This window comes from Physella acuta, unplaced genomic scaffold, assembly GCF_028476545.2.
Source record: "Physella acuta isolate Inbredline_101_S28 unplaced genomic scaffold, ASM2847654v3 ptg000484l, whole genome shotgun sequence".
Taxonomy (NCBI): domain Eukaryota; kingdom Metazoa; phylum Mollusca; class Gastropoda; family Physidae; genus Physella; species Physella acuta.
The window spans coordinates 240573-259853 of NW_026732003.1; the positions used below are offsets into that span (position 1 = coordinate 240573).

General features: G+C 33.3%; 2 protein-coding genes and 1 long non-coding RNA gene across 3 annotated transcripts; all 3 read right to left on the bottom strand.

Annotated features, from left to right (window-relative positions):
* Positions 1 to 183: 183 nt before the first annotated feature.
* Positions 184 to 1074, bottom strand: LOC131944162 (uncharacterized). Its single transcript, XM_059304682.1, has one exon. The coding sequence runs from the start codon at positions 1072 to 1074 to the stop codon at positions 184 to 186; it is 891 nt and encodes a 296-aa protein (XP_059160665.1).
* An 11404-nt stretch (positions 1075 to 12478) lies between these two features.
* Positions 12479 to 14945, bottom strand: LOC131944163 (GTPase IMAP family member 9-like). Its single transcript, XM_059304683.1, has 2 exons — positions 14927 to 14945; positions 12479 to 13503 (listed from the first exon to the last, which is right to left on the bottom strand). The coding sequence occupies exons 1-2, from the start codon at positions 14943 to 14945 to the stop codon at positions 12479 to 12481; spliced, it is 1044 nt and encodes a 347-aa protein (XP_059160666.1).
* A 302-nt stretch (positions 14946 to 15247) lies between these two features.
* LOC131944158 (uncharacterized) lies at positions 15248 to 17047 on the bottom strand. Its single transcript, XR_009386997.1, has 3 exons — positions 16969 to 17047; positions 16260 to 16304; positions 15248 to 15278 (listed from the first exon to the last, which is right to left on the bottom strand). It is a non-coding gene; the product is annotated as an uncharacterized LOC131944158 (long non-coding RNA).
* Between the last annotated feature and the right edge of the window lie 2234 nt (positions 17048 to 19281).

The window sequence follows — 19281 nt, forward strand, 5'->3', positions numbered from 1 at the left end:
TGTAAATCCTCCGACCGCGGAAAAATAGTTGTTTGTTGCTTTCTTTTTTATTTCTTGATAAGTCGTTTCTTGAATTTCTAGCTGACAATTAAGTTTTTTCATTTGTTCTTCTCGACATTTTTTAGCAGCAGCGCTTTCCTTTTCAAGTTTGTCTATGAACCTTTCTAGCTCTGCGCTTCTCTCTTAGTTAAATTTTTCCTCAGTTGTTTTAATCTGTTCCCTCTCTCGAATCACATCTTGACACGAAACAATCAGATCATTAACGGCTGTTTTACTGTTTTGCACATTTTCCCATATAAATTTTAAAGCACCCGTTCCTTTATCCTTAGTTTCTATTTCTTGAATTAAGTTTTCAATGTGAGACAAAAGCTGCTTAAACGAGTCAATTTTCTTTTGTTCACCAGGTTCACTTTGAATAAGATTTATTCTGTAAAGGATTATTTTATGTTGCACTAGTGTTTCTTTTTCAATCATTGGGACACTGGCAGTTACATACAATAGATTACGTTCTTTTTCAGCTTTTTTAAAATGTTCATTTGTGTATCTTTCACCTTTAGATGGAAGTTGATCCACCATTGTAACCAAATCTTTCACTTGTTGGTATTTTACAGCTTCATCTGTTGCTCTATTATTGAATAAAATTATTCTACCATTGCATTCTTCCAAAAGCGTTTTAAATGATCCTACTTGTCCTGAGCAATAATCTTTACATGAAACTTTTTTATCGCAATGATCATGTAGAAAATCATCTCCACCGCACATTATAACGATGCCATATGTTTTAAGAAATGATTGCCCTAATATTCCTTTTAAAATATTAATCGCTTTCTCCTCCTCATTTGTGTGACGGAGGCCATACCTAAGAACAAGCAAAAATGCATGAAATCCCTCAGGATTTATTTCTAAAGCTTTAACTATTGCATTTACAACTAAATCTATTGCTTTCGTTTCCTCAACACCCGTTTCATTAGTTCCTGGAGCATCAACGACCTCTATTATTCTATCTTCAAATTGGCAAACTTCAAACTGGGCGTCTTTAGTTATTGAAGTCATGGAACCAGTTGATTCGAACATTTTACTTCTAAGTATAGAGTTTCCAGTTAAGCTTTTACTATTTCCAGTTTTACCAATTAAAACTAGGTCTGTTTTCTTTGATGTGTCCATTTTGACCTGAAATATAAAACAAAAATCGGTTATTGATTCACACATAAGTAATTTTTACAAACTCTATTTCAAATGATGATGTTAATTTAATTAATCTAAATTTGTAACTGAGGCAGCATTCGGATTGCGAACAGCCACATGGGCCATAGAGACATAAAGATAATCTTGATTACAATTATGTGTTGCAATTATTTCAAATAAATATATTCTAATATTATATAGTCCATCATCGTCGTCCAACACAATTACTTAAGTGTAAATGGAAAACCCTTATGCCGTATACACGCTTATTTATGATTAATATACACCATTCATAGTCCTGTCCTCTTAAAGTTCAAAGTTTGTCAGTTTCAAATTTAATGTTTATTGTACAGAATCTCACAACCGGCTTAGTAAGCCTATATTTTACCCAAAATTACAACAACAAAAAAATGTTTCATGATAGTAGGCGCAGCTGGAAAAGATGGTTATTGTCAAGCAGGACTACGAGAAACAGTGTCAGCCAAGCACGAATAAGGAGGACTAAATATTACTAAATAAGAAAAGTGATAGACAACATGAAGACATTGATGGGTTTAACACTGGGAGCTGCACTGAGGAGTGAGGAAGACAGAGCAGAATAGAAGAATACTACCACAAGACAAATAAACCGGGATTGATCCCCCCTAAACTTTCTCGAATATTCTTATATAACACTACGTGGGATTGCAACTCGGAATATAGACATGATTTTTAATTACTTAAACTTTTAAAAATAGAATAGAATCTCGTAGAAAAAAGAATTGCGCACCAAGCGAACGCCAAAACAAAATATGCAAAATAGTGCGGAATATATGTTTAGTGCTTTATAAATTTATATGCGTTTTTTTGAGAAATCGGAAATAGCGTAAATTACTACTTTCGGTAAACGGAATTTACTCAAAATTTGATCGAAAGTAGAGGATTAGATCTTTTACTTACGTGTGAAATTTCATTTATCTATCTGAAATAGTACTCAAGTTATAGGCTTTTAAAAAATTCAAAGTAGAAAAAGTTGATACAGATCTACGATTTTGATAAAATACTATATATGAAATTTCATCAACCTAGCTATAACGGTACTCAGGTTATCGTGTTTACAGACACAGACACACACATATACACACATATACACACACAGACATACGAACAAGATTGCAAAATTATGTTTTACCGACTCATGGAAGTGTAAAACGTCGAGATTTGTAAAAATCTCGATTTTTTTTTGCACGATTACAATACTTTCTCTATACTTCGTATATACGAGACAGTAAAAAGATGGTCCAAAACTCAACCTAGAAGAAAAGATACGATACATTTCAGTGGTACGTAAACTCCCATTTTTTGTTTTCTTTCGTTAATAAGTTTTAAGACTGTCTTAAGATGTGTAAAAATAAATAATCAATGTCGAAACCCATTAGCTCAGGATTTCCTAATATGCCAAACACATTCTAAGGTTTTCATAAATAGATACAAAATTACAAGAGGCTTTGATTAAATCAGAATTTCTTGCATTCTAACTAAGCCAAGTAGCCCTAATCAAATGCATTGCATTACCGTTGTCATTACGTTGAATAATTTAAAAACAAAAATAGATCAAATCTAGGTAATGTTCCCCAAATGACAGTAGCTGGTGTAGATCTATTTTTGGAATTAAAAATAAAAGTATTGCATATGTATTGATTCTGTAACTTTGTATTAATTGCATATATTACTGATTTTTTTTTTGAAACTAACTATAACAATACCTGCCCGCGTTTCAGTGGAAAATGATGGACTTCGACGGTTTGGATATCAAGGTAAAACTTTTATAATATCTCATGACACATTCTGTGAAAGTTTCATTTTCGTTGAAACAGTCGTTTTCTTCGAATTTAAACATTGAAAAATCGATCTTAAAACATACAGGACTGTGTAGATGTGTTCAGCACAACTCAAGTGTAACAGATGTGTCTCATTATTCATACAGTGGATAACATAGCAGACATCTATCTCTTGCTCTCTGTCTCTGTCTGTCTCTCGCTCGCTTTATATATATATATATATATATATATATATATATATATATATATATATATATATATATATTAGTTGGAAAAGTAAATTGACGGGGGGGGGGGGGGGGGGTGCAAATCGAAAGTTTGAGGGGGGGGGGGTGCAAATCGAAAAGTTTGTCCCCGGGCGCCGGGAAGGGTCGCTACGCCTCTGGATTATGCAGAAAACTAAATGGAAAGGGACTATTTATTTTGAAAAATATCTTAAAAGAAAAGTCATTTTTATCAGGGTTGGAACTATAATGCCGCCAGTCCCCCTAATGAGGAGGGGGGATGGGGGTGGGGGGCAGGTCGTTTAAGGAGCCTGCAATCCGAACAAAAAGCAATTTCTTTGTATTCCAAAATTACGTAATCGAGCACCTTGATAGGTTTTGTAAAAAACAAACACATCTACAACAGTAGTGATGCTCTACAGTAGCTAACAAAAATTGTCGTGTAGAAGAGAAAAATTATACATGCGCTGTAGTGTAAAGGATAGGCAAACGTTTAAACCACTTATTTCCCTTTTTTTTAATAGTGAAATAGTATTGACCATAAGCTTCTTTTAATAGTTTTGTAGTAAGCAAATTAAAAAGGAATTACTTTACTTAATTATTATTTAAAAATATATACCAAAGAATGACATAGCTGCAAAAAGGAATTTAAATAATAATAATAATATAAATAAGAAAAAAAACATACAAATATACACAAGAGAAACCATTACACATAAAAAGTTTTCATGTTACATATACCTGAGACCGATTGTTTTCAGGAAGCATTACAGCAGACTTAAATTGAGAGGCAAAGATATTAAATTAAATTTAGTTGGCGTAGTTCACTTGATTCACGCCTGTCCACCCCTACCCATACTCAACTATCACACACCATATGTACGTTGTAATGAAACGAATCACTGAACCTGAACCCACACATACCCACCTCCACTTCAATGATTTTGCCCAATGGCTCCTCCTCTCGCTCGACTTTGAAGTTTTTCATTAGCTCGTACTTACTATTTAATACCCCCCGTATACACATTGTATAGGCTATATATGTTGTTAAAATAGTCTAAACAGCATATTTGTTTTTTTTTGAATGCATATAGGCCTACTTGTAATAACCTTTTTAGATTATTTATTAGGAGTCGGCGTGTTCGAGTCGGTAAAGCTGATGGTTGGTAAACCGAAAAGTCTCGAGTTCGAACCCTCGGGCAGATGAGGCTCGTTAGCTGGGGACAGCCACTCTTCTAGGAGAGACAACTCTAAAATCAAACAACTGCTACCTTATAGTTTGTTCTTGGATGGACAAAGGCTATGGAAGCAAATCCAAAAAGAAAAGCAGGCTGAAATCGCAGTCAATGGCCTCAATGGCGCATAACTAGTTGACATGTATGCTTAATTGTGTTGGAGGTGTGGCCCTATTTTCTAGTTCCGCCACATATTTTTATCTGTTACATTTAACAGGAACGTTGGTTTTCCTAAAAATCGTCTCAAACTCTGAATCATGTTTTAAAATAGATGGCTTTGCAGCATGTGTTGGCGAGTCATGATCGCGCGACTTTTAAACATAGAAGGTGTGGCTTGTGTATAGATTGGTTTTGTGAGTGGTGACGATCTACTTCTGTAGCAAACTGTATTATTAGAATTATTCTCTTTGCACACAGCTAGAATAGTTGATCTACTAAGTTCATATTAAAAAGTATTAATAAGTTTTCTTCTCCGAGTCTACTTTTACTGGGCCTAATTTGCACAAGACAGAGTTGATCAACTAAGGTCATAGTCAACAGTGACAACATTTCTCTCCAAGTCTATTTTTTATAAAGCATTTTGATTCTTTAGTTGCCCTTCAGATGTGTTATGTTGTATTACTTTATTATTTTCAGTCACAGTATTGGTAGTGTTGAATTCACAAATTATGAATTACTGAAAAATAGAAAATAAAACAACCAAATATCGGCGTATGTAACAACACGGGTCAGCTCGTATCTGTGTAATTTATAAAGCTGATTGTAAATTTTGGGTATTTCAGAGATGATGGAAAATACGATTATCAAATACATGAGAAATCCAGCTTTCCAATGATGCCATATACAATATGATGACTGATATAAAACTTGTCGTAGAAAGCTTGTAAGATGGGTAGAAATTGATTATTTTTTCTATTAATAGGGTCATAAAAATGGTATTTTAAACACATCATTTTTTCATTAAAGTTATTATTTTTTAATACAAATTTGGACAAAGTATCCAAAAGTGCAAGAAACACATTATGACGGAAAATCAGGATTTTCGTGGTTTTTTTTAATGAGCTTTTCCCCTTCAAAGTCTAATAAGATATAATAAAGTTATACATTTAATTGAATCAAAAGTTTACTAAATCCTATTTTAAAGGGGAGATAACAAGATTAAATACACGGATGATTGGATTCACGCCCGAGAGCCGAACAAATACTTAGAAGGGTCAGATAGTTGTCTTTAAGAAATCGCTGATCATGCATTAAAGGTTGATGTCGTGTTCTAATTTAACTCCTCCGTTTTTTAATGAAGAAAAGTTAAAAACAAATTTTGCTCACTTTAGTTTGATACTAATTTCAGTTATGAAAGAAAATCGTAAGTTTATGAAATGCTTGTTTTTTTTTATTAAATATTTAATAATAAAATGCTTACGATATAAAAAAGTGTTCTTTGCTACAATACAAGTCTAATTAGAGTACATCGAGCTAAGACCTTTTTTATACATTGTTTTTAAAAAAACATATGTGTTTAATTATTTTGTTTTTAATTCCGACTGGCGGTTTAAATAAATGTATAAGAAGGGGAAGTAACTCAACTCAATTATAAATAATGACAATTTAAAATACTTCTTTCCCTTTCTATATGTCTTAGTAATTTTAGTAATTTGATTTCTGAACTAAACAAACCAGTATTATTTCTATTTTATGATTTAAAAAAATAATTATATTAACAAGATAAAAAAATCGGTGTCGGTCTTATATACCGGGTGTCGTTTATAGGTCTCGTTTATCCTGTATTCTTTAGCTTAATTAACCGGAAAGAATAGGGGTAGTCTTATACGACCAGTTTTGCCTTACACTTGAGAATGTTTACTTAAAAATGCAGGCCTACACTATTAATTCCGTTTAAAAAACTATCTTTCGTTTGAATAACTGCCTAACTCCACCTACTTGGTCTACCAGCTGTACCGGTACTTTTAAAAAATTAACATATTAAAATTGTAATCAACATGATTATATAAGATGGGATGGAGTGGCCGAAGAGTAGAGCTTTTCATTACTAGCCCATAAGTTCTAAGTTGTGACTGAAGGACGTTCCAGAGGCGACTGGGCAGAGTTCTGACCACACTATACCTTCATATGCCGAAGACAAGAAACATATGAACTCTGCTTCATCTGCCCAATGGATCGCAGATGTAAAGAGGAACATTACTTTTAAGTATATATCAATATTACCTACGAGTCGACCCGTGGCATATCATACGCCTCTATTTAGTTGTTGTTTTTTCTACTTTTCAGTTATTCATAATTTGTGAATTCGACACTACCAACGCTGCCACTGAAACTATTTCTTTAAAACACTATAAGTAGCTCGTTAAGGACGATAACCCCCCTCCTTCCACCCCACCTCCTCCCCCCCCCCCCCTCCGTTAAAATAAACTCCACTTAGTTACCCCCCCTACGTTTAAAATCGTTTCAAACTAAATTATCTGCCCCTAATAGCCGTCACTAAACCCGGCTCTGTTTGTAAACATTTAGAGTGAACCACAGCAGCTCACCAGACCATGTGGGGGTGGTAGGGAGCGCGTTTACAGCTTGTTTTCTAGCGTCTACCAGAAGAGAATTATATATATAGATAACATAATACGTCATAAGGAGACATAAAGTAGTGTGTTCTCAAGGGCGTCCTTTGTCACGCCTCGGCGGAATCGCAGGATTTTTACAACCACCCGCCGTTGTTGATTGTTATTTGACGTCATTTGACACAGCCCAGCGCGAATCTCATTTTGTGATCTATGTATCAGGCCTCTATGAGAATGTATAATCATCATGTTGCAACTCGTCAGAGTTTCTTCAAAGTGAGCCAGCTGTGTATATTGTATTACAGTCTTTTGTGAAGTTTTAATTAAAGACGCTCTTGGTTTAATGGTCTGATAATTATAATACGTGTTCAAGCATACCATACCTGTGGTTAGTTTTGAAATATATTGTAAATGAACCATACGCCTTGTCAAATTATTCTTTATATATAAGACTTAATCGACATTAATTGTTAAAGAATGTCAATATCCAGGATATACACAGGGTAGAAAAGATTTAAGAATCACTGATCTAGGTTAGTATATTTTCCTGAGAAATATTATGAATAGGTTTTGTAACCGCTGCTCTATACATGTCATAGCGTGCGTATCGGGTGAACGTTCTAAACGTGTTGTGGCGGTTCCGTTCAAGTTGAAGCCGGAAAAGTTTGTTTGGCAAAAATATATTCAGCAATAAGAATTTCATTCACATTATATTTAAACGTATAAAATACTATCATTATGTAAAACATATAGGCACTGCATGCAAATGACTCAACAATACATAGATAAACGGCGCAACAATTAACCAGATATGATTGTTATTGAATTGTTTGTATTAGTGTTCCTAATATAGTGAGCTAGTACATTTGTCTGTATTTCAAAAAATATATATGGGTATTTCCGTACATTCATGTAAAATGATTACTGCGAATTACATACAAAAATTATGTATTTATATTAGTTGTCGCTAAAAATATTAGATTGGACTTAAACATTTTTTTTCGAAAAACTAGCTTTCTAGTCAAGTTTAAATTTACTCGGTAAAAGTAAAATTTTGAAGCGACGTGTCTCAACCAGTGTTCTTTAAAAGGTTTCTCGAGCAAAGAAGTACATTTTTAACGTGTAAATGCGTCCCAACTTATTTATCGTCGTAATACATGTCAACGTCTTACTGTTATGTCCACATTACTTGTGGTAACACGAAAGTTCCTGACATAAAATCGCGTTTAAATAAAATCACAAATTCAAACCTAAATAATAAAGACATTAACATTTGGCTCTTTCACCACAGCATATGTATTTCTTTTACACAAAAGGGCCCAAGTTCACACATCTAATGTCAACTGATGATATTTGTAAAAAAGAAATGACTGTAGAAAATGGAAATAAATCGGGCACGCCATGAGAAGGTACGAGGTCAAACGTTGTAATGAAACTCCAGGGAATAAGAAAGGCTGGCCGACCTAAGCAATCCTGGAGAAGATGTGACTGCAACCGTCGGTAGCTTCAATGTTACAAAGTTTTGTAATTGTAGGTAAACCCCTAATACCACAACATGGTAGTTGATTATATATTATTATTGTATCCATCAACAAAGTTTTCCGAGTACAGTACTTTTTATTTAATATTTAGTTTGGACTAAGTAGATTTTAAAAAATCACAGTTGAATCCTTTTCAGCACAAATAAAAACCCTTAAGAAATTGACAGCGTTGCGTGTAACATGTAACAAACCTTTTTAAAAATAGATCTAGCAGGACAAAACGCAAAGGAGAACAATATTCCTGACCAGCAGTTTTTATACTCACACCAAAGATTGAAGCCATAGGGAAATTTAGCTAACTGAGATTTAGCCATTTTTACATATTTTTTGTGTGTAACCGAACAAGACTATTATTACATCTCAAATATATTAATTGACAATATACAATGTTTAATGCGTATATTATTTTAATGGATGTCACGCTGACCTGCAAGAAACAAAACACTTGCGAATTTTTAAAAATATTTAGAACTAATATTTATGAAAGTTTAAAGCTAATAATCAAGTGCTTTATCTAAAATGGCACTACAAACAGCCCCTGCAACAGTTCCACCAACAGCGCCTAGAATAGGACCAAAGAGACCACCAATTACTCAACCCGCTACAGCTCACAGCCTCCCTCCTTCAACTCGCAATGTTTTAGTATAGTCCTTTTTTCAAGTTCTTTTATGAGTCAATTTTCTGTATTTCACATTGTTCACTTTAGCTTGATTCTCTCAATGATTTATTTGTGCCTCACAAGTTTTTCTGTTCCAATGACGAGGAAACTAGGTATTACATCTAATCGATTGCGTTCAGTTTCAGCTTTGTTAAATTGTTCATTTGTGTCTCTTTGACCATTTAATAGAAGTTTATCCACAATAGTTACCTATGTCTTTTACTCACTGGTACATCACATCTGCATCTTTAATTGTATTGTATTATTCAAGACAATTATTTAACCATTGCATTTCTCTGCAATTTTCTACTGCTCTAGGTGCAAAACTCTTAAAAGTTAAGTTGTGTTTCCTCATGATCATACATTATATCTATACAAATTTTTATAGACGTGATTGTCTTAACATTACTTTTGAAATAGTAATTGTCTTTGTTTTATAAATAAAACAAGATTGGTTTTCTTCGATGTAACCACTCTCTCGCAATGTCAACTCGAAATCTACTTTACTATTTTAACCACTAACTCTCAACCATCCCATTTCCTGCTTTGTAAAAACAATCTTACATTTTTAAATGCACCTTGTCACTAATTACGTCAATGTCCCCAATGAATACAATGTTGAAGCAATATGGTAATTGGTATAAAAACGAAAAACGCACATTAAAATAAAAATTCAAATTTATTATGTTACTAGTTTTACCAGCCAGGTCCTGAACATTTGAGGTAAAACGTTATTGTAAAGGGCCTTGACTTATGGGTTCATTTAAAAATCATACATTCTGAGCTCCCCGGTGTTTGAGAAATTATTTTTAAAAATTTGAATTAAAGGTACATATGTAAATATGGATGTTTGTAAAAATATAAGCACAAACGCAAACACACAAAAAAACGCTCACGTAAATACAAACGTAAATACAAACATAATTCCAAACGCAATCATAAACGCAAACGTAACGCAAACATAAACAAAAATTGCATACATAAACACTAACGTGAACACATACTCAAACATAATCCATAAGACCTTTATATATTTGAAGCCACACAGCCAAATCAACATACAGGAAATTTTTCTAAATGTAAAAAAAAAAAGAAAAAAGAAAACAACACTCATTTTCGACTGTTCCGTCTTGGGAAAGACTATTTATTATATTACTAAGTAGTAGAGGTGTTTTTTAAATGTAAACAATTAAAAACAAAATAGTATGCTTCCTTTTTGAAAATGTAAGGAATATAATGGAAAATGAAGTAATTTAACTAACACAATTAAAAACAAAATGTAAAAATAGATTTAAAATAAACAAGCAAGAATATGCAAGGTATGATAATTTTTTTTTTTACTTTTTTTTGCATACATCAACAAAATAATGTAGAGAAAATATTAAATACACGCACATTGCTAAGACATATTAAACGGATCCATGGCAAATAATATTTTCGCTCAGATCCCTAGAAAAAAAAATGGATTCATTTTAAAAACAGTAGTGTAAAATAAAACTTATCAATTAAAATGTTTAATAATTATGCCTGGGGAGGTAATTTTTTAAGATGAAAGTCAAATCACTCTAAATATTCTATTTAAGTAATTCTTTTTTTAAAATTCTAACTGCATTTATTACGTAAGGACTCATATTTATAATAGATTAATGTTAAAATTGTTTATATTATTTTTTGATTAGTCGGTACGGAGTTTTTGTAGTGTTTTTTATTTCTCTGTGACCTATTTTAAACATTATATTTTTAATGCTGTTTTTGTTATGGGATGGTTAAATTAGAGAATGTGGGAAAGGCTCTCTCTAGGTACTGACATCAAGGAAAGCGTAATTGCAAAAGGTGTTTGCGTTTGTCTTTGAATTTGAGTTTGTGTTTGTTTGCATGTGTGTTGTTTTTTATATGTGTGTTTGCGTTTGTGTGTTGCGTTTGTGTTAGGGTTTACGTCTGTGTTTATGTTTGTGTTTGAGTTTTTATGTTTTCTTTTGTGTTTTTGTTCGTGATTGAGTTTGCGTTGTGTTTGCATTTATATTTGAGTTTGCATTTGTTGGTTGCGTTTGTGTTTTCTTTTTTGTTTGTGTTTATTATTGCGTTTGTATTTGCATGTTGCATTTGTGTTTTGTTTGTGCTTGCGTTTGTGTTAGTTTTTGTGTTCGTGTTCGTATTCGTGTTTGCGTTTGCGTTTGCGTTGGCTGTTATGTTTGTGGTTTTTGTGTGTTTGCGACTGCGTTGTGTTTGCGTTTTTCTTTGAGTTTGCGTTTGTTCTTGTTAGTGTTTTCTTTTGTGTTTGTAGTTGTGTTTGTGTTTGCTTTTGTGTTTGCGAGTTGTGTTTGCGTTGTGTTTGTGTTTGGTTTGGTTTTGTTCACAAGTTGGAACATTTAAAACAGATTCACCGTGTCGAAGCACGAGTATGCAGCTAGTATATATATGTGTGTATAGGACTATATATATATATATATATATATATATATATATATATATGAGTGTGTGTGTGTGTTTTGTTTAACATTTTTACATTATTTCTAATTTAACACAAAGATTTTAAATATAAAAATAAAACTTTAATAATTAAAAGAATTTAATAATTAAAAGAAAATGATTTTCTTCCTTTCACTAACAATGATTACTAAATTACTAAATGTCGGTGGGATATCGTGGTCGGAAATCGGAGCTGTTTGATTGGGGACGAGGGAGGAAGCAAGATTACTATCCCGAAAGTCTTCAGTTTAGATCCCGGATCCAAGTGTATTGGACGTCCAATATCCCACCCAGCTCCGATGGTTGCATAAGTTAAGGAAAGCAAAGATGGGCATAGAGGTTGTAGTGCTTTTTACACTATACCCACAAATGACTAAGTCACTGAAAGAAATAAAATCTACTTCACCTGCTCTATAGACTGCAAGGTCTAAAGCAATAACAATATACACTAAAAACGCGTGAAATAATATGTTTATATGTAGATACCAAGTAAGGCAGGATATTTTCGCTAATAGTTCGTAAAAAGCTATACTAAAACACGGATCTTGTAATAGCTGTTTACTTTATTCTCTAATCCAACAGTCTAAATGACTTTTATATTTAAGACATTCTGAAAATTTGCTTACTTGTAAAAGGATTAACATTTTTTGTACAAATATATTTACATACATATCACACTGTTTTGAAATTTCAATATTTTAACGTAAAAAAATCAACTCTTAAATTATGTATAATGTTAACATTCCATAATTAGATGGGCGGTCGAAAAATGTGTGCTAAAAAAAGCCAACAAATCTTTCCCAATAGTACTTGCATTTTAAAAGGAAAGTTACGTCGAGTTCATCTTTGATTTCCCTAAAAATTTTTTCAATTTGTTCTCTTTCTGCTGTCATTATGGTGCAAGGGTTACTTAACTGAGCTTCAATAAGCTGACGTGTTTCCATAATATTTTTATGCAACGAATCACTATTACTTGTCCTCATCCGCGCTTGCAACACATTAACTAGCTTTAAAACCTGACGAAGCGATTCTGTTTTCTTTTCGACGGATGTTATATTTTGAGCTTTTCTTACTTTTTCTAAAATCCAGCTCTGTGCATTTATAAACTCTTTTCCAATGACTGTTGTCTCAGCTCCTATCATTTTTCTGTAAGCATCATTGGCTTTTTCAAAATGTTTGTTTGTATATCGCCTTCTGTCATTGTTAAGTTCAAAAATAATTCTCAGTAATTCATCACGCTGCTTTATTTGTGTAGCTTCGTCTTTTGTGATGTTATCGAAAACAACGATTCTGTTTTGGCAATCTGTTAGTAAGTTTTTGAACCCACCTGTTTGGCTTCTACAGAAGCTGTACAGATTGAAATCCCGATCATTTAAACATTCATTTTCAAAATCCCCTCCATTTGTCAGTATTACTATACCAAATCTATTCAAAAATTCATCACCTAAAATCCCTTTTAGAATGCCGATTGAGTTTGATTCTTCAGCTGTGAAACGTGATCCAAACTTACAAACCAAAAGAAAGGCACTATAGCCCTGTGTGTTGTGCATTATTGCTTTTTGTAACTCATTGTAAACCAGTTTAATTTGATCAGCGGGATTTGTATATTCTGTGTCCATGGTTCCAGGGCAGTCAACTACTTGTATATTAAAACCCTTATATTCGCACACATCATAAGCAAACTTTCTTGTTACTGAGTTATGGCTGTAGCTAACTGTAAAATTACCCTTTTTCCCTAGAATTGAATTACCAGTTGCACTCTTTCCGTTTCCAGTTTTACCAATCAACAAAACATCTAAATCTGTCGAAAATTCCTGAAATGATGATCAATATGAAATAAAATACTTAAAAAAAACTTTAAAAAAAACACGTTTTTCTTGTAGACTAAAAAGTAGAAAATAAATTTTTCTTTTCTACTTCCTCGAGCTGTGCAGATTCTTGTGATGACTGACAAAAAACGTGGGTACGTTCACCATCAAATTTCCCGACCCATCTGCCCGACCCACGTTTTTTGTCAGTCATCACAAGAATCTGCACAGCTCGAGGAAGTAGAAAAGAAAAATTTATTTTCTACTTTTTAGTCTACAAGAAAAACGTGTTTTTTTAAAAGTTTTTTTTAAGTATTTTATTTTCTCCTTTTTAGTCCGTTGCTACACATGAAAAACGTGTTTTTTAAAAAAGTTTTTTATATAGTTTATTTTCTACTTTATCTAATGACTTGATTAAGTATGAATTGACTAAGTGTTTATAAATACACGGACTAAAAAAATCTTGAGCGACCAGGATTCGAACCTGGGTTGTCGCGAAGTACTAACCACTATACGATCACGGCCAGCGCGCTCACATCGATTGGGGCCGAAGTAACTGTGTCAACAAGCCTCCAGTCTTGTCGGTAACTTTAGAAATCATGTCCTCAATTTTATGGTCCTTTGGGCGTAATTAAATTAAGCTAATTACGGTCTCTAATTGCTAGTTTTTATGATTGCATCTGAAATTGTTAGGCGAAAGTAACCTGCATGCCAAATTTCAGATCTATAGAGCAATCAGAAGTGGGCTAATTTTCGATGTCAATTTTAACAACAAACACATCCACGCGAAGCTGAGTTAATAAAAACGTGTTAAAATACACAAGACTATTAAGATGAAAGATAATTTTTAAAAAAATATAAATGAACAGTATATTTGAGATCAAACTTTTCAGCCTTTTATTATAAAGTTCATAAAACTTATCCCATATTTGTAGATTTCATAGGAACTTGTAGATATTAAGTGTTAATTTAAGGTTCAGAGTTGGTTTAAATAATTTCACATTGATGTGTTTCAATAAACAATTTCAAATCTATATTATTTTAGCTTGCGTGCCGGCGCGTGTTGCTGTAATCTAGTAAAAAAAAAACACGCAACTTTATATAAGGGTTTCATCAATGGTGTTTATCAGTTTATAACTAGACGTGTTAGAACTAAGTAATTGAAATGTAAATGAGTTGGCAATGTATATATTGGGTCCTTAATAATGAAGTAGGATAGCCCTAGCGAACGCTTGGGAAGTCGCGTGGCGCTCTCGCGAGTCACCGGTTACTCTACTGCAGGGGCGCCTACTGCGACCTCTGGTTCCCTAGTAAATGGTGCTATTTTTTAACGACTGTATATGCCATACTTATCATGGGGAGGGGGCGGAAGAGACTGGATGCAGTTTGACAGTTGAGTCATGTAGTAACACAGACCTCCGGCGTAGGACGCCATATTAGCAGCCTCAGGTGCTAAGATAGCCACACACTACCGACGAGGCGTCTCTTTTTCAAATATTTAAATTTTGATTTTGGCAAAAATATTCTTTGGTGTGTACTTCATAACATGCTCGCACGCACACACACACACAAAGGCACATACACAGACATACTTTCGTATTTATATATGTAGATAATTTTGTTCTAAAGTTACTTACCTAATACCTCTCCTTTTCAGACTATAGATAAGTATTGATATAATGGGGACAAATTTGACGTTTGAAAACAGAAACTTACTTTATTAAGTAAGTATACTTACTTTATTAAGTATATCAATGGACTCTATTACCTGAAATACAAAAATGATCACATTTTAATTTTACGAGTTCTATCTTTGGTCGCAATGTTTATCTATATAACAATTTGCAGTAGGTTAGTTTTTGTAGCCTGCAACATAAATTTTGACCCACTGCTAATAGTTGTGTGGAGCCATATTTATAGTGGAACAATAACGTTAGTAAACAGATCGCGATTACGGCCATCACTTTAGTTAGTGTACTATTTGAAAGAATAAAGAAACATAAAAATCATTTATTTTGCAAGCCATTTGTGTCAAATTGTAGGTCATCCATAAATGACGTCACGCTTTTTGACGATTTTTACCTCCCCTCCTCCCCTCCGTCACACGTCGTACACGTCGTCACAAAAAGCCAGAGCCCCCACCTAAAATGACGTCACATCTCAGCCTACGACCCCCCTCAAAATTGCTGTTGAATTTTTCTTAAAACAGCGATTTGTTTCCAAAATCTTGTCAGAACTCTGTCAACATAGAGTATTTTGATCAATTCCTATTACGATTCATTAAAACCGTTTTCTAAAACGCGAAATAACGGCTAAAATTCGTTTTCTAACATTGCTTTTTATAGTGCAAAAAAGTGACGTCACACCATCTGACCCCCCTCCCCCTCATCACACACCGTCACAATATAACGGACCCCCCCTCCCCCCTACGTGTGTGACGTCATTTACAAATAAGAATTCAGAAGCAGGGGAGTACTTTTCTAATTCTATTTAAAAAAATAACACGATGTAGAATAGCTTATTATTCAATAGATTCCATAGGCAATGTATGTAATCAAATGATTTATTTGCTCACAGGCATAAACATAGACATGCACATCGATATAGGCATAGGCATTGGTATAATCGTAAACGTAGGTGTAATAGCAAACGTAAACGTGAATAAACACTTGAACGTATACGCAAACATGAACTTGACCGTACACGTAATATAAATTAGTGTACAATAAAAATGTTTATTTAAACTTACTCGTCTTTCTTGTGGCGTTGTTTCTATTTCACCTCTGCTAACCACCTAAGAGATATAATTTGAAAATGTGATGTTATTATCTCTACGTTCTTTTATGTTCAATATGAACATGAGTGATTTAGATAACAACCAATCCAAAACGCATTACTATAATAAAAATAGCTAGAATCTATTTGATTTATTGTAAAAAAAAATCTTTACGTCCAGGCACCACATTTAAAACCTTTTTTATGTTTAAGGGCATTCAATTAATCATATGAAGACCATAGGGGATAAACCACAGTTTTCTACTTTTGAGAAAACTAGATTTTTGTGCTTGACCTCCTTTGCTGTTTCATTGTGGCATCATTTTAAAATCCTAAATATTGAGGGGATCAAGGTGGTTATACGCTTTCATAGTATTATTCGTGATAGATATACACTACTATAACATGAATATGGCACTTACTCCAAAAAAGTAAAAAATGGACATGTGTGGTTTATTCCGTGTAGTCTTTATATGTTAATGGTCTTTAATTTATAGAAAAAATAGTTCAAATTTGAAACTAGTAGTTCTGATTTCCATTTTCCAACCTCAAGTTTGTTCACTCTAAAGGTAAATATCAAATAAGATAAGTTATTTAAATTTAAAGCCGTTTATTCTTTCATCCATTAATTCGTATGTTTTATTTGTACATTTGTTTATTTATTTGTTTCTATATCTAGTCACCTGCTCCGTGGATCCTTGTGCACCCATGCTGTACTTTCTTCGTAGGCCGTAAACTTGATGGTTTTGATACACTTAAAATGCTGGTTAAATTTAAAAAAATGCATGCACTAAAATATTGAATAATATAAAAAATTAGTTGCTTTATAACCACTTTAAAACAGTATTATGTGAGTTAAGTTTCCCTGTGATTTTGATATTTTTTTTTCACCCGATCAGATAACGGATGATGTGAGAGATATAAAAGACGAGTACAAATGCTGTTAGGAGATTTGTAAATCTCGTCCACTTACTGGCCTGTGACTTTTTAGATGGCATGTTGTTAAAAGTTTGCCAAAAAACAGCTGATTTGTCCGTGACAGTCAGCTTTGCATGTTATACAGGGATTGAATTTTTTTCAACACTAATGCTAGGAAATAAAATGAGTTTAGATTCGTATTTTTATTTCTTATTTTAGACACAGCAAAATTGTAGAAATGGTATTCCCTTTAATATTCTTTTGTTCTCGATTAGCCTATTAAATTCTTCGTTTAACGTTATAGAGGCCTATAACAATTGCTTCGAAATACAAATAGACAAATACCACATCCTGTTCTCATTGTTGGAATTTGAAAGTAAGAAATTAGTAAACTTACTCTTTTTGAAAGACGTAGGAGGGGGGGGGGGGTCGAAGATACAATGCAATCGGACAGTGACTGCCTTTGAGTTTGTTATTTGCTGCTTATAACACCTGCTCAACATAGAGGGAGTTATTACATACAGTAGTAACGACTGTTTAGCGATAATTGGAAACTAACATGTGTGTGGATTTTTTTATTTCTTTAAAAGGTCTGACTGCTTTATTGTCGGTTGGCCCTTTACAAACTAACATACAAATACATACACACACACATAAACACTCCTCTTTCTCTCTCTCTCTCTCTCTCTCTCTCTCTCTCTCTCTCTCTTTGACACATGTAACATAAGTATATTTAAGGAGGGGAAGTGTTAACTGACAGAGGGGTAATATCAAAGACTCTTTTTATCATGAAAACTTTTTAAAATATAAACCTAGAAATCAACTTTTAATAACGAAACCGCATGCAGAATAATTAAAACACCATCATCCCGTAAAATAACATGGCACATTGGCCTGGAAATACCGGCTTGTTCGAGCTTTGGCCGGCCAATGTAACAAACTGCTGTACTGTTACACGTGTTGATGTAACACGTCTAAGCAAAATTTCTAGTACATAGCGATCAACCGTATATAATTAAGTATGTCTATGCTACATATTTAAAAGCTTTAATTCAGAAACTAAAACACAATTTTGAATGTTACACTTTTTTGTTATGAAAATCATTTATAAAACAAAAGCATTGGGTGTGCTTAATTCAATTAAATGGAAAAGTAGTGAAATTCAAAATAAATTTAGAAAGTTTTTGATTACTCACAGCGTTATGGGTGATATTGTTATCTTTCAGATTGAAGAGTGACGCTAAATAGCATAAACATTGTTAACTGTATTCTGATAACACTAGTTGACAAACTCATTTTATAGCTGTTTCTTTATAATGCAGTTGCACTTAGTTACGTAAATAAACATTTACGTTCTGGTCCGTACAAACATTTATAGATCAGTGGTTGTGTAAGTAATGTATAAAACGGAAGTGAAATTATACCATAATGAGGAGTATATTGATTATATCGATCGCTTGTTTGGAGTAGAGACAAGTCATGATTGGTTTAGCAAGCCGTTGCCAATGGTGTACTTTGCGAATTCATTAGGAACAGTGGGCTTGCCTAGTCTTGTTCAAGCTCTTTTTGAGGGTGGGAAAATTTCAATATGTTTGATTTTCTAGAAAAGTAAAGAATGATATAATTGAAAACTAGATCAGGCGGTGGGTAAAATAAAAACATACACCGGGCTTCAAAAGCCGTAGTGAAAAAAATAATCATTCATGTGTAACATTTAAGATCGGCCTGTCTTAACACATACTGACAGCATTTTTCCTGCTATGTTTTTTGGCAACTAGATTTGAAATAAAATATGATTTGTGTTGATTATAGCAACTATAAGGCCACACCATTCCACGCAATTGTTTAGATTCATGCTCATGCTTGAACTATAAACTGTTCTTATGAACAAAGTTATTGCTAACCAAGCACTACATGTATTAAATAACAGCAATAAAAATATTGAAATATTTAATTAAAGAACAAGCTAAAACGCAACATATTCTGTGGACATAACCCATACGTTCCCTCTATGAATGTATGACAACATTTCTTTGTGATGAACGAAACAGCGCCAGTTATGCAATTCAAAATCTAAA